This window comes from Oncorhynchus nerka, linkage group LG14 (assembly GCF_034236695.1).
Source record: "Oncorhynchus nerka isolate Pitt River linkage group LG14, Oner_Uvic_2.0, whole genome shotgun sequence".
In the NCBI taxonomy this organism is placed as follows: Eukaryota; Metazoa; Chordata; class Actinopteri; order Salmoniformes; family Salmonidae; genus Oncorhynchus; species Oncorhynchus nerka.
The window spans coordinates 43659125-43675654 of NC_088409.1; the positions used below are offsets into that span (position 1 = coordinate 43659125).

Sequence of the window (16530 nt, forward strand, 5' to 3'; positions counted from 1 at the left end):
CTCCAATACGGCACAGTATCCTACCTGGCTCTTCATCAGGGCAGTCTTTGGGGAGTGCTAGCCCAACAGATCCTTCATCCACTTCAGATGGCTTCCTCTGTGGGACCTCCAGAGGCGATTACAGGGAGGGAGGGGCGAGGAGGTCTCTGAATTTGGGTCCTCTGAGCAGGCCACGTCCGGGGGTTGGGGGGGCAAAGGGACTTCCTTTGGGGTTTGGGCCTCCATGGGTACCTCAGAGGACGACGTAGGGGGATCAAATCGTGCTTCTGTTCGGGGCTGTTGGGCCTTTAGATTCCCCTCTCAGAGGGGCGAGGTGTTGGGGTTGTGTCTGTCTGATGGGCATTGGGAGGTGGTGGTGGTATGTCCATTCCCAAGTGGTAAGTGGGATTCCCCATGAGTGCAAAGAGTGTAGAGGATGGTAACTGGAATACCCCCACTGGTACACCCCCAGTGGCAACATTGAGGGAAACCGAGGGGCAGGTTCCGAGGGATGGGGTAAGGGGCTCATTGCATGGACGTTGTGCATGTGGAAGGAAAATGGAGGCCTTCATATCTATACTTGTGAGGTCTGGGTATAGGAGTTTCTGAGGGGTTGGTGTGAGGAGTGGTTGGGCGAGGGGGGTGATAGCAGACCGATGCTGTAGGGGTTGGAGGCGTGTGACAGGTGGTGGAGGAGCAGAGAGGGTATGCGGCTGGGCAGGAGAGCAGACCAGAGGGGAGCTCTGGGCCTATCTCAGATGAATTGGTACCAGCGGTACGACAGGTGCCCTTCAGCAGAGATATAGACACGCTTATAAGAACCTGTACAATGTGTTTTAAGTGTGAATGTTTACATCTTGACACAATCTCTGTTCTTACAAGCACACACAGGATTTATTAACATATCTGTATACACATTGTCCTCCAGAAGTTTTGTGCTGTCGGTTCTGAATCGACAGAATTGTGTGCATGAATGAGAGTTAAATAGAAAATTATAAGAAAGAGCATAATTGCTATAATAGAGCTATAAAGAATTAGAAGCTTGCTGGGAAATCAATCAAACACCACCCATTGTAGATTAGGCAAGGACATTTTGTTTACAAAAAAAGAGTGTAGATACTAGCCATAGAGAGCTGTGTCTCTACTTCATCAGGGATTATTCAATTTAATCTATTGCTCCTTCACTCAAAGTTGGAATTCCAAAGTCACAATAAAAACATCCTTCAAATAGTGGCAACAATTCTGTCAAATGCATTGTCGATCCCAGGCTTGGACTTTTTCAGTTTATTTTCGCCAGACCGCTCCTCTTTTGTCTCTTCTTCTACCAGCACTCCTCCTTCCGTACCCAACCTTGTTCCTTTCCTAATCGATTCTTTATCTCACCCCCCATCATCCCTCCCCTCATGAGTTACACCATCTTTCTATCCTCTGTAGATAGGTGTGAGCAGTCCTGAACAAGGTAAGGCTGTAACAGATCTATGCACTCTTGTCATCGGGGATCATGAAATATGCACGTGAATAATTGTGAGCCAGGGTCAGAGTTTAACAGAGGGTAATGTATACTGTACCGCTGAGTCATTCACACTCGCAGATACTCAGTTACAGAGGTGCACAGACACATACACAGTATACTGAATGAAAACAAACATACTTATGTTTGAAATATACAATAAATCCATTCGTCTTTGAAGGGCTTCTCATTTTATATGATTTCCTAGGTGGGTTTGGCATACAGTATGACAAAAACACATGATAGGTGTGGGGCAGTTTGTGTATGTTTATTGATGGGACAGGAGTTATCAATTGGGGGCACACACAGACACAGTCAGTGACCTAACCATGACTTACACTGACCGACTATCTCTGTGTGAGTGTGTGTGTGAGTCCTGTTTCACATCAGCAGCATTTGTTTGACCTCTCACGTTACTGTAGCAGACAGTTCGGTGTTGGCAGACAAGCATAGGGAGCATCCACACTGCTTCACCACCAGAGGGGTCAGGTTAAAGTGGTGAGAGAAGAGCCAAAGATCAACGTAGAGAGCAAATGCAGTTTTGAAAACCAATTAGTCAAATTCTGTCTATTGTTTGAGGTTGGGGTCAATTTGAATTGAAGTTAGTCAATTCAGGAAGTGATTTGAATTTAAAATACAAAAACGGCTAGACTTTTGAAATAGCTTCTCCTCAGCTGAATAAGTCGTCATTGAAAATACAACTTTTCTCTAAGTTATTATTCAATTGTAAAATATCTTTGACTGACTTCAATTCGACTTGACCCTAACCCACAGCAAACTTCAAATAGACTAGCAACAACATGAGTAGAATATAATTTATTACATGCATCTGTACAATAACAGTAATACAGATATTTACAGCAGAGCTCACATTAACAAACTCCAAACAACAATATATACATATACTTTATGAACAAACCTTGATTAGTCGCTCATCATATCACCATGGCATCATATCTTCACCAACATCATCATGTTCTTAATATAATACATCTCTTATAGGCTTGTTTACACTGGGACGACACAACAAGACGGATATTGGAGAAAAATTGCGCTTGATGGTTGGTGCAGATTGATTGTGTGTCTCCTTAAAAGATTACCTCTGAAATTTAATTAACGTCATTTACAAACTGTAAAACAGGACAACGTCTGCAGACGCTTTGACATTATATGTGAGAGCGGAATCAGAGAGCAATACATTTACTTAGTCATCCTCGTACGTAGTGGGACAGTCTTCTGCCACTGCAGTCTGTCTTTTGCCACTGTTTGTGCCCTACCCCATGAGAATCCCATCTCTTCCCATAGAACCTTCAGAATATCTCTCTCCACCCGGTTATGTTTTATATTTACAGAAGTGTACATCTCTTTAAAATTCCCAAGGCTGTTTTTGATTTGGTATTTCTGTAAATTTGATTCACTTGCTCTTCTGTTTGACCTCTTAAATTATCCTCTCTCTACATCCCCCTCTATCTCTCCTTCCATTCCCTTCTTGTCTTTGTTTTCACCCCTCTCTTTCACTTCTTTAGTTTCATTTCTAGTCTATGACTTTTTATTTTGCCTCTCTCCACTACTCAAACACTTTTCACACTTGTCCTTCCTCCCACTCTCCCCGCTCCTCTTCTTCTTCCCTGTACTCAGCAGTTTAGGATCTTGATGAAGGCCTTACGGAACTCGATGTTGAAAGTGGTGTAGATGACGGGGTTGACGGCACTGTTGAGGTAGCCCAGCCAGGTGACAGCACTGTACAGGGAGGGGGAGATACAGCAGCTGGCACAGTGGGCCTTCAGCACGTGGGTCAGGAAGAAGGGTAGCCAGCAGATGATGAACACACCTTACGGAGGAGTGAGGAGAATTAAAGGGTGACGACTTAATGATGACTTATTCAGTCTCAATTCACTCTCTGCCCCTTCCCTTCAGATCATCAAACATTGAAGGGCCTAGGGGAAGGGGGAAGGAGTGAATTGGGACTGGCTGAAACACACTCTATTCAACCACCCTCATCGTATCCTCCTGTTTCTCTCACCCAGCACGATAGCCAGCATCTGGGTCGCCTTCCTCTCCTTCTGCTGCGACAGAGTCCCTTTCACCCTCTCCTTCGCCATCGCTCCCTTCTCCCTGTCTGCATTTCGCTCCCTCCATCGCTCGCGGCCACTCACGCCGTCCTCGAAGGTGGCACGGCGGGGTACGAGGGCGGAGCGTGGTGCCACCGAAGGGGACAGGGCCAGGAAGGGCGCGGGCGCCACCGAGATAGAAAGAGAGACCTTGGTGGCTCGTCCGGAGGCGGGAGGGGGGTGAGGTGGGGGGAGGCTCTGGTCTAACTGGGACAGGAAACCACGCCCCACAGGTTCCTCATCCAGGGGGTCCACCACCGCCTCCTTCACTAACGTCTAATAGGGAGGGGGGGGGGGGGGGCAGGAAGAAAAGATGGTAAGGGAGAGACAAATGGAGACAGAGAAACAACGAGAGATGTAGAGATATGTACTGTAGTTCAAATCTATGGCTCATGTTATAGGAGATTTCGGGATCCAACTTCATGGTCACAGTAGTTCCCCTGTGCAGTGGCTCACAGTGTTTCAGCGACTTACCACTTTCTTGCGTTGGGGGGCGCTGGTGGGGGGCCTCATGATCAGAGTGCACAGCTTCACATCCTCAGGGTGGGTACACTTATTCTGAGAGGATGAAGGGAGAGAAAAGAATGAGGGATATAGAAAGTCAAAGATGCTTGCTTTTGGACCTACTGTCTTCTAAAATCAAGCTTTATTGGCTGGCAGTTTTATGGGGTTAATTGATTGATGACTGGCTGATTAGTTGATTGATAGATTGATTGACTAGTCATGAACCTTCCTGTGCCTGTGGCCCTCCCCCGTCTTGCCTCCTCCCTGTGGGTGCAGGCCGTGTCTACGGGGCACAGTGCGTCTGCCCCGCCTCCGCAGCACCACACAGATTTGGGCGTACACCAGCAGGGTCACAATGAACGGAACGTAGAAGGAGGCCACGGATGAGTAGACCACGAAGGACGGATCAGCGAAGGCACACTTGGTCTCCTCCCGACTGGCTGATGGAGTGAAGGGGATGAGAAGAGGTGGATAGAAACACAGATGTTGTTTGGGAGTGGGGACAGGTGGGAGGTGTATGTTAAGGCAAGAGAGAAGTTTTCCTCTACAGTTCAGGTCAGATCGACATATTTAACCGCATTGACATCTTTGGCTAAGTCCACTCTGTAATGGTGTGGCAACCAAGTAAATGCCTGGTTTAGCTCCAGAGAAGGCAGGTACATAAGCATTAGACATTTGCTTTTCCTCTCCATATTCAAGCTGGATGCAACATTTGGCATTTAAAATCTGCTTCTTATAAGGCCAGGCCACGGCCTATAGCACAACACACTACAGTCTAGTTGAATCCTTTCAACATTATACAGCTGCTAGCAAATGACTATATGCTGCATTTAGGTGGTAGGTCCAATCCAATAAACTCAAGCTTCCCCATATACAGTATAACCATAGCCTTTCTACAGGACACATGATGACCCTGAACGCCACATCATCTCTCGTTTTCCCAGCAACGTGTTCAAAGGCTAGAGGCGCTCTCAAAAGGTGACTGAATGTTAACATGCGGATTAAAGGCGCTGCATGGTCACTCCGACATCTGCAGTGGACGTAGAGCATTTACTGCGATATGGCCTCTACAGAAGTCAGGGCATTTATACTTCTTGCGCTTTGCAGAGCAGCACAGAGCTGTTGTGAAGGACGCTGTCAAGAAAGTGAGTTTGCGTTTATACAAGAACTCTCGCCCTCAGGGACAGTCAACCAATCACGTCAATGTGGAGCTATATGGAGCCCTTCGAATTGTTAAAACATTTGAGAGGCACACAGACATGCGGAACAGAGCTTGATTTGGCCTCTGCGTGCCTCCAGATGCTCCACAATTGCGTCACACGAAGCCTCCGACCACATTTTTCAGATCAAGCATAAAATGGCTTTTAGTGTTGGCCACTCCAGCTAGAGTGGTTGTTGCCATCCAGTTGCATCAAGCTGTGCAGCCTTTGCATACGAAAGCAGTACTCTCTTCAGCCCCATCCTCAAGGTAGGAGCTTATGTTCCAAACCTCAGTTTGCTTGTTTTCACACGAGCTACCGCTCCGACGAGACGACACAAACATTTTTCAAAACAAAATGCCATCTTGAGCGAAACGTGATGATGGGCACGTCCTCCGACTTAAAATGACATCACTGGTAAACATTTTGTATTGTGGATGTGGACCGACAGGCCAATCAATGAGTCACTCTTTCATTGAAACGTGTTGACTGATTAAAGCATACAGAGCTGAAAGCTGTTAGTAAGCAGTAGTGTGTGTGTGTGTGTGTGTGTGTGTGTGTGTGTGTGTGTGTGTGTGCATGCATGGTGTTCTTAGTGATTGCAGTTACTGCGAATCAAATCGCATTTGTCACATGCGCCGAATTGAGCATGTGTAGACTTTACCGTGAAATGCTTAGTTACAAGCCCTTTAACCAACAATGCAGTTCAATAAATAACTGCGCATCATGACTAAACAGATGTAACCCTATCTAACTAATTATTCATTTTTTGTCTTTCACCAACTGGCGATACCCAGATATCCAGTAGGGCTGCAATATTCCAGGCTCACAACAGATGGACTGGAAGACTGCAATGTGTATTTTACACAGCTAATAACAAAAGGAGTGTGGGTTTCTTCACGTGCGTCTTCCCGTGCCATGTTTATGTCTCTCCTAGACCGAATGAGTAAAGGAGACTAGTGCGCACTTGTGATTCCATTGAATAGATTCATTGGAGAGGATGTGGTTCTGGATTTTCTGGAACTCGACTTGCTGCCGCAACAAAAAACACAGAGATTTCTGTGCATGAGGGATCCACTCGTCGACCTCCTTTAAGCTGCTGCTCAGTGCTCAGTCACTCTAAGGAGGGGCGGGACAGGGGCAAAAATAACGTTTCTGTAGCCTCGGCCTAGAGTCATTGACCACGTTCAAAGTTTTCTGGATATTAGCTCATATCCCGCTTAAGGTCTTATTCCGGATAAGCTGTTTACATGCACCTCTGATATCCCGCCCATGAGTATCCCTGTATCCATGAATAAACAGAATGTTCATCATTTAATTATATGGGTTAAATGGAATAGTATCTGAAATATGGACACTGATGAACAATGGCGCCGGAGGGGATGACTGCCGTTTTACGGGCTCCTAACCAATCGTGTTGTTCTTTGCACCATATTTTGTAAATAATGTTTCTGCTAACGTTTCTTATGACAGAAAAGAGGTTCTGGATATCAGAACAGGGATTACTCACCTCGAACTGGACAAAGACGTTTTATTTAATGGGTGACACAAAGGGTATACTGTTGCTCCCAGACCAGGCCCAAATCCCTGTAATTCACATGAAGACAGAGATACAGGAGGCACAGATCCGGGTGCCTTGTGAGAATTCGTCAGCGAGTGAGTAACCCCACCTTTACATCCGTTCTATTGGCCAATGAGCAATCACTAGAGAATAAACTGGATGAGCTTAGTTCGAGACCATTCTACCAACGGCACATTAAAACTATAATATCTTCTGCTTCACCGAGTCGTGGCTGAACGACGACACGGATAATATACAGTTGGCTGGGTTTTCCGTGCATCGGAAAGACAGAACAGTTACCTCCGCTAAGACGAGGGGTGGTGGTGTGTGTCTATTTTTCAATAGCAGCTGGTGCACAATGTCTAATATTAAGGAAGTCTTGAGGTATTGCTCGCCTGAGGTAGAGTACAAGGTGATTGGAATTTACAGCTGCAGGAGGATGACTGCCCGCTGGCCCCTGGTCATCTTCCATTTTTTTTTATTTAACCTTTATTTAACCAGGAAAAGCCCATCGAGACGCAGTGTCTCCTTTTCAAGGTTAGACCTGGCCAAGAAGGCAGCAACAATTTTTTGTATTTTATTTAACCTTTATTTAACTCTGCAGGTCAGTTAAGAACAAATTCTTATTTTCAAAGATTGCCTTGGAAAAGTCGGTTAACTGCCTTGTTCAGGGGCAGGACGACAGATTTTCCCCTTGTTGCAAGATTGAATCTTGAGCTGACCTTTCGGTTACTAATCCAACGCTCTAACCACTAGGTTACCTGCCGCCCCAATCAATACATTACACAATTAAAACATACAACATGATCCAGTCAAAAAAAAAAGATGATTCCATGCGTCTGGTGCACAAGCAGAGAATGCAGTCTTGCCTAATACTGTGAATGTCCTGGGGACTTTAAGTAGCAACCACCTAGCAGACCGGGTATGGTAACTGCTGGTGGTGAAGGAGACCAGACTACAAAGGTAGAGGGAGTTTACTCAAAAGGATTTAGTAGATGAACATATACTTTATATGCACAGAAAGTTACATTTGTGAGGTCCAACCTACCATTTGGTGCAATGGTGGGTGAGTGACTTGGCATTTGTAATAAAGCGCAAGGATGCATGATAACAGAGTCCAGTCTCTGTAAGACGGAGGTGGTTGCATGCATATACAACAAGTCACCATAATCAATTACAGAGAGAAAAGTGGCCTGAACAAGCTTCTTTATAGCCATACGTGGGAAGCAAGCCTTATTACAAAAAAAAAAAAAAAAAAACAATTTCAATTTATGCTTTGTCACAAAATTATCCACATGAACTTTAAAGGACAACTAGTCATCCAACCAAACACCTAGGTATTTGTAGGATGACACTTTTTCAACGGATAAGCCACCAGATGTGACAATGCTAACGTTCTCTGGAAGACTTCTAGCTCTGGTATAGGTCTTGAATTTTGTTTTTTTGTACATTCAAGACCAGTTTGAGACCAAGGAGGACTGCAGTGACTGAAAAACAGTTTGGAGCTCTTCAACAGCCTGAACCAGAGAAGGAGCACATGAATATATAACGGTATCATCTGCATATATATGTAACTATGCTGGTTGCATCTCATTACCAAATATTTTATCAAAATTGAGAACACAGGAGCTAAAATGGAACCCTGGGCCACACCTCTATTAATCTCAAGAAAGCTACACTTGTGATTGTCAGTACATACACATTGTGTTCTGTCAGAAAGACAGTCTAGCTAGCAACAATTCATGGTCAACTGAATCAAATGCTTTTGATAAATCCAAACAGAGCAGCACAATGTTGCTTTTTATCAAGTGCATTAATGATGTCATTTGCCACTGCCGTAGCTGCAGTTGTGGTGCTATGCCCCGATCTAAAGCCAGACTGAACCCCGCTCAGTACGTTCTTTTCAATTAAGATGCTTTTGAACAGTGAGTTCACTAGGGATTCATAGACTTTGGCCAGGATAGGGAGTTTAGAGATAGGACCATAGTTATTAGGATCTGAGGGATCTCCACCCTTTAGCAGTGGGAGGACATAGGCTGATTTCCAAATGTTGGGTATGGAATTGGTCAAGAGACTCAAGTTGAAAATGTGAGCCACAGGTTCAGTAATAATAGTAGCTGCTGTCTTTAAGAGGTAGGGGTGCAGGTTGTCTGGACCTGCAGACTTTTTAGTGTCTATTGCCTTTATAGACCTCAGTATAAGAAACAGGCTCAAAGTTAAAATGGTTCACATGAGGGCCTATATCATAGTTGACTGTAACAGAGCTTATGTTAGAGGCCTGGGCCCCACCATTATCAAAAACTGAACCAGCAGATATGACGTACTTGTTAAAAAACAATATCGGCTTTATCCTTCACTTCATTAGAATCCATCATCCATAACATAATTGATGTGTCCTCATACAATTCCTTTATGATATGTAACAAGATCAACCCTACCTGGATGCCTGATAAGCGGAACAAGAGGAGGGTGTTCCTGGAGCAGCTGGGAAAGGCACTTGTAAACCCACACATTCAAAGAAGGGAGCACCTTCCCCGCACAGCAGCCACTGCAGCGCTTGTGAAAGCTGTTCAAGGGGCTGAATATTGTCCTGATCCACCTGAGGCTGCAGCTGGGGCAGGCAAGAGGAGGAGATGCCACGTCTACCCCCCAAAGAAGGACTGTAAAAACAAATACTAATGTGCTGTACATGTGAGAAATACATCTGCAAAGTCCATGCGCACATACACTTGCATACTGTCCTACATGTGCTAATTAGAGTGGATTGATTCATCTTCACGTTTTTGTTTTGTATCTATTATTTTTATTTTATTCTTATTTATTATTGTTGTTTTACACCTTGTGGGTGGGGGCAATGGTAAAAAAAATGGAAGACTAGTATTTTGTAGTTGGATTCCTCATTGTACAGTATATAAGAATATATCACTCTGTTGGCAAAAAAGTTCAAGATTGCTATTGCTTCCCTTCAATAAAAGGCATTCAAAACTACTTTCTGCACATTTCTGCTACTTCCGTAGGCTGTACAAGTGCTCTCTTGCTATTTAATTTTTTTTTTTACACATATGCAGTACCTTTAGCAATACAAATAATAAAATTCCTCTACTTTAGTAAAGAAAACAATTATGCCAGGTGTGTTGTAATAAAAACGAGTGGTGTCCACTGATTAAATGCAGTCTTTCTGCATTGTGCAGAGGGAAAACCCAGATATTGAAAGTTTGATGAATGACAGGTTGTTTCTTCATGCAAAATAGATTTGGGGTTTAAAATCCAATTAAGCTGCTTTATTTTAGGGGTAAAGTGAAGGCGAGTCATTTTTTACCCTTGGGACAAGGTGAGTATACAGAATGTTAAGATTACACAAGGGTTAAATCCATTCCACCTACTTTCTACCAGCATGTCAAATGTGCAATCAGAGGGAAAAAAACTCTAGACCACATTTACTCCACACATAGAGATGCGTACAAAGCTCTCTCTCACCCTCCATTGGGCAAATCTGACCATAATTATATCCTCCTGATTCCTGTTTACAAGCAAAAACTAAAGCAGGAAGTACAAGTGACTCGCTCAATACAGAAGTGATCAGATGACGCGCATGCTACGCTACAAGACTGTTTTGCTAGCACAGACTGGAATATGTTCCGGGATTCATCCAATGGCAAAGAAGGAGTATACTACCTCAGTCACCGGCTTCATCAATAACTGCATTGACGAGTCATCCCCACGTACGTACGTACATTATCCAACCAGAAGCCATAGATTACAGGCAACATCCGCACCAAGCTAAAGGCGAGAGTTGCCGCTTTCAAAGCGCAGGACACTAATCCGGACGCTTATAAGAAATCCCGCTATGCCCTCAGAAGACCCATCAAACAGGCAAAGCATCAATACAGGACTAAGATTTAATCCTATTACACCAGCTCTTACGCTTGTCGGATGTGGCAGGGCTTGCCAACTATTGCGGACTACAAAGGGAAACCCAGCCGAGAGCTGCCCAGTGACGCGAGCCTACCAGACAGGCTAAATGCCTTTTATGCTTACGTCGAGGCAAGCAACACTGTAGCATGTATGAGAGCACCCCTACATAGCTGATGTAAGATCTTTAAACAGGCCACAGCATTCACAAGGGTGCGGGGCCAGACGGATTACCAGGACGTGTACTCAGAGCATGTGCTGACCAACTGGCAAGTGTCTTCACTGGCATTTTCAAACTCTCCCTGACCAAGTCTGTAAAACCTACATGTTTAAAGCAGACCACCATAGTCCCTGTGCCCAAAAACACAAAGGTAACCTCCCTAAAATGACTACTGCCCCATAGCATTCACATCAGTAGCCATAAAATGCTTTGAAAGGCTGGTCATGGCTCACATCAACACCATCATCCCGGAAACCCTAGATCCATCAACAATTTGCATACCACCCCAACAGATCCACAGATGACACAATCTCAATTGCACTCCACACTGGCCTTTCCCATCTGGACAAAATGAACACCTATGTGAGAATGCTGTTCATTGACTACAGCTCAGTGTTCAACACCATAGTGCCCACAAAGATCATCGCTAAGCTAAGTACCCTGGGACTAAAAACCTTCCTCTGCAACTGGATCCTGGACTTCCTGACGGGCCGCAGCCAGGTGGTAAGGGTAAGCAACAACACATCTGCCATGCTGATCCTCAACACCGGGGCCCCTCAGTGGTTGGTGCTTAGTTCCCTCCTGTACTCCCTGTTTACCCATGACTGTGTGGCCAAGCACGATTCCAACACCATCGTTAAGTCATTAACATTGAGACAGCACATAGGGACAAAAGGAGCTGATCATGGACTACAGGAAAAGGAGGGCCGAACACGCCCCCATTCACATCAATGGGGAGTCTACAGCACCAACAAACTATCATGGACTAAACACACCAAGACAGCCATGAAGAGGGCACGACAACTCATTTTCCAACTCAGGAGACTGAAAAGATTTGGCTTGAGTCCCCAGATCCTCAAAGTTCTACAGCTGCACCAGAGAGCATCCTACAGAGAGCGTCCTGACCGGTTGCATCAACGCCTGGTATGGCAACTGCTCGGCATCCAACCGTAAGGTGCTACCGAAGGTAGGGCGTACGGCCCAGTACATCACTGGGGCCAAGCTTCTTGCCATCCAGGACCTCTATACTAGGCGGTGTCAGAGGAAGGCCAAAATAATTGTCACAGACTCCTGTCACCCAAGTCATAGACTGTTCTTTCTGCTATCGCACGACAAGCAACACCAGAGCACCAAGTCTAGGTCCAAAAGGCTAATTAACAGCTTTTTCCCGAAGCCATAAGACTGCTGAACAATGAATCAAATGGCCACCCGGACTATTTGCATTGACACCACTCCTCTGCTTTTACACTGCTGTTACTCACTGTTTATTATCTATGCATAGTCACTTTACCCCTACCTACAGCACATTTACAAATGACCTTAATTACCTTAACTAACCTGTATCCCCACACATTGACTCGGTACCAGTATCCCCTGTATATTGCCTTATTATTGTTATTGTATTGTGTTACTTTTTTTACTTTAGTTTATTTAGTAAATATTTTCTGAACTCTATTTTCTTAAAACTGCATTGTTGGTTAAGAGCTTGTATAAGTAAGCATTTCACGCATGTGACAAATACAATTTGCATTGAATGTAGGCCTATGACCACTCACATGTAGCGTAATATCATATTAACTCCTGCATAATTATGCATTTCTTGCATTGAAATTATACAAATGTAAAATTTTGACTCGGGAACAGGAGTAGAGAAAGATTTATTTAACCATCAAATGCGAATACGCGTGTAATGTGTTATCTTTGACACTTACGCAAGCAGACAATATTTCAACCACATAAAATATGCACCCAAGACAAACTGAAGTCTTATCAGAAATGTCTTTTTCTCAGCTTTTAATTTCCTTAAAACCGGTCAAACTGATGACAATTGGACATTTCGCACAGGACCATTCTTTCCACTGTTTTGGAGTTATTGCATTTTCTCCCCGGGCACCTAAACGAAACAGACAACTTTACTGTTACTGTTAACTAGATTACTAATGCATTCATTCTATCGATGTAAGACATTGTTCTGGTGAGCATTACTTTATTTAGATCTCCGGGGGCATATCAGCATATCCCAGGCATCTTATCCGGGTTTCTCATTACCTGGATACAAGCTTTTTCGGGTTGTTGTAAACGGAATATGACGTTTATACGTGTCAACTCAAAAACAGAATACTTGAGTATCCCGAATAATAATAGGATATTGGTGTGCATGTAAATGTGGTCACTGAGAAAGAGGGGGGAGGGGGATAAAGAGACAGCGAGTGAGACAGAGAAAAGGAGAGAAAGACAGAAACAGACCTGTGTTGTTGAGTCCAAACAGCAGAGGGCAGGAGATGGCGAAGGAGAGGAACCACACGACAGCAATCATCAGAGCCACCCTCCTCCTGGAGCTGTATCTGGTGTTATACAGCATGGGCATCGCCACCGCCGTGTACCTGCACACACATGCTGTATTTAGAGCTAACACCTACACACACGCACAAACAACCACACATGCACATGAACACCTTGTCCACCACCACCCACACGGAGTTAAGTTGCATTGTCAGTTCCTCTCATTCACCAGGCAAACACAAACAAAAGCTGTCCAAGTCAGTTTCACAGTGCAGCAGCGTGACAAACCAATCTAAGAGTCCTCCATAGAAAGCCTGGTGTGAGGAGAGGAGACTGTCATCCCTCCACAGAGTTGGTGGTCAGGGACAGACACAAACAAAGAACAGTACCCACACTAATTCCTGAGATATGGCTTCACATTTAGAGGGATTCAGTCTACAAAAGGACAAACAAGGCTACAAGTATTGAGGCTGCTGAAATTGTCAATTTCTTTCAACGGTTTTAAAAGGGTATGGGTTTGGTTGGACAAAATAAGCTCATGTTAAGAAGATAATGATACTTGAGAAGTGAGGAGGCTACCCGAAAAGATGGAAATGGTGTCCTGATTTTTGATTTTTCTTTATGGGAAAGCAACAATAACAAGCATTAAAAAATACATTTCCCATCAGGAGACATTACCATCACCTTAAAATACGTTTTTTGCTGCAAGGGCACTATGAAATCAATCCAAATGTTGGAGAGAGTGTGAGAGGAGAGTGATGAGGGGAGAGTGAGAAAAAGCCAGACAGACAGACATATAGAGAGTATACTGTATATAGAGAGAGAAAGTGTTAGTACCTGTCGATGCTGATGGCACAAAGGTTGAGGATGCTGGCAGTACACATCATGACGTCCAGGGTCAGGAGGATGTCACAGTGGATGAGACTGAAGCGCCACTCCCCTACCACCTAGGAAGGGACACATACAGTATTAGTGCACTAGATAGGGAATAGGTGCAATTTGGGACGCAGTTATGCTTATGAATAATAGATTGGAGGAAAGGAGAACAAACACAGATTCAGAGATTCAGATCAACAAGATACTGTTGAAGGGAAGAAACTGTTGATGGGAACCAACTGTAGCTTCTGTTATTGATCATGCTACCTTGACATTAAAACCTACTAGGGATAGGTGTTCCGCTAGCGGAACAATTCTTAAAACATACAAGTGCTATACATCGGCTTAAAGATACATTTCTTGTTAATCCAACCACAGTGTCAGATTTCAAAAATACTTTACGGCGAAATCATACCATGCGATTATCTGAGGACAGCCCCCAGAACACAAAACATTACAAACAGTAACCAGCCAAGTAGAGGAGTAACAAAAGTCAGAAATAGCGATCAAATTAATCACTTACCTTTGATGATCTTCATATGGTTGCACTCACAAGAAGATTCCATGTTACACAATAAATGTTTGTTTTGTTCGATAAAGTCCCTCTTTATGTCCAAAAACCTCAGTTTTGTTGGTGCGTTTTGTTCAGTAATCTATTGGCACAAAGCACGTTCACAGCAGGCAGACGAAAAATTCTAAAAGTACCATAAAAGTTTGTAGAAACATGTCAATCGATGTTTATAATCAATCCTCGGGTTATTTTTGTCATGAATAATCGATAATATTTCAACTGGACAATATCTTCGTCAATAGAAAAGAAAAAACAAGAATGCGCGCTCCCGGTCACACGCAGCAAACATCTCTGGCAATTTCCACTGTCCACTCATTGAAAGTGGTGTTTCTCCATCATTGTTTTCATTGTGTTTCTCCCTCAAAAACAAAAAGTCTGAAACAATGCCTAAAGACTGGCCACATGCAGAGGAAGCCATAGGGATCGTAAACTGGGTCGTAAGTCTTTGTATGGTGGATAGGCTTTCAATGGAAAAACAGCCATTTCAAAATAATAGCATTTCCTGGATGGATTTTCCTCGGGTTTTCACCTGCCATATCAGTTCTGTTATACTCACAGACATTATTTTAACAGTTTTGGAAGCTTTAGAGTGTGTTCTATCCAATACTACCGTGCATTTGCATATCCTATCTTCTGGGCCTGAGTAACAGGCAGTTTACATAAGGCACATTATTCATCCAAACTACTCAATACTGCCCCCGTTTCCAGAAAGGTTAACCGAGAGGGCTTTTGAAACACCTACGAATGATCTAGTGTAGAGAGACTAGGAGGTAAAGACATGGACGAGACAGACAAATGTGAGAGAGAGAAAAACACTGGCTACCAGATGGATAGAAACATGTACGAACCCACACACCCACCTCCAGGTAGACGCCCCAGGGCATGACCAGGGTGGCCAGCAGCAGGTCAGACACAGCCAGGGAGACGATGAGGTAGTTGGTGGTGGTCTGGAGGGCGCGCTCTCGCGACACCGCCACACAAACTAGCATGTTTCCAAACACCACGCAGAAGATAAGCAGCACCAGCAGCACAGCGTAGAAGTTATAGGGAGGGGAGGAGGGCGATGGAGAGCTGGAGCAGTTGGACAGAGAGGAGGAGGAGGTGGAGAGGGAGAAGGCGAAGGAAGGGTTGGAGGTGAGGGAGATGGACGGTGTGAGGGAGGGGGAGGGGGGGTATGAAGGAGAGAGGGAGGAGAAGCCTGTCTCCTCTGTCTCATTGGGGAAAGTAGTCATCATGCTCCTCTGGACAGTGTGTCTGGAAGAGTCTGGAAAAGTAACAAGAGAGACTAATAACATCAAGAGTTATAACTCACAATTTCACACACAAAGCTCTACAACACTGTACCTTGTATTTACACAACACATACAGTAGATTTATGTACAATTGTCAACCATCTCAGCTCAATGCAGATTGGAGTTTTACATCCTGTAAGGGAAGTGATTAGTTGGTGCAGTGCTGATAGCTCAATAGATTGGAGCATTGCGCTTTCAATATCAGTTGTGGATTTGATTCCCACATGGGCCACATATCAAATGGCTTTGTTGTTACTAAGCATCAGTCGCTTTCGATAAAAGCATCTACCATATGTTTCTACTTTACGTGAATTACAGTGGGATTCTGCATTCGACTGGCAGTTTTATTCCACCTTAAGCCACCTTCTCTAACTAACCACAGCACCTCCACCATCCAATGTTTCAGATTGGCTTTGAGATACATAATTAAAAGGGAGAGATCTAAAGCTCCCTCCCTGACCCTCTAAATTACCCTACATACCTACACCAGCCTACATATAGTGCAATCTGAA

The 16530-nt window shown here is 44.3% G+C and overlaps 1 protein-coding gene across 1 annotated transcript; it reads right to left on the reverse strand.

Moving 5' to 3' along the window:
• Nucleotides 1-2299: 2299 nt before the first annotated feature.
• LOC115142063 (D(2) dopamine receptor A-like) lies at nt 2300-16021 on the reverse strand. Its single transcript, XM_029681538.2, has 7 exons — nt 15587-16021; nt 14117-14226; nt 13244-13380; nt 4330-4544; nt 4075-4158; nt 3513-3876; nt 2300-3320 (listed from the first exon to the last, which is right to left on the reverse strand). Exons 1-7 carry the CDS (start codon nt 16019-16021, stop codon nt 3124-3126), a joined length of 1542 nt encoding a protein of 513 aa, XP_029537398.2. The 3' UTR covers nt 2300-3123.
• Nucleotides 16022-16530: the final 509 nt, after the last annotated feature.

Bases quoted from the DNA above. Each gene is read 5' to 3' on its own strand.
- LOC115142063 (XM_029681538.2), bottom strand. From the start codon at position 16,021: ATGTTATTAGTCTCTCTTGTTACTTTTCCAGACTCTTCCAGACACACT. The intron at 4,159-4,329 runs GTTCATGACTAG...TCATCCTCTCAG, and splicing joins AGGGCCACAGGCACAGGAAG to AATAAGTGTACCCACCCTGA. The intron at 3,877-4,074 runs GTAAGTCGCTGA...CCTCCCTATTAG, and splicing joins CCCCCCAACGCAAGAAAGTG to ACGTTAGTGAAGGAGGCGGT.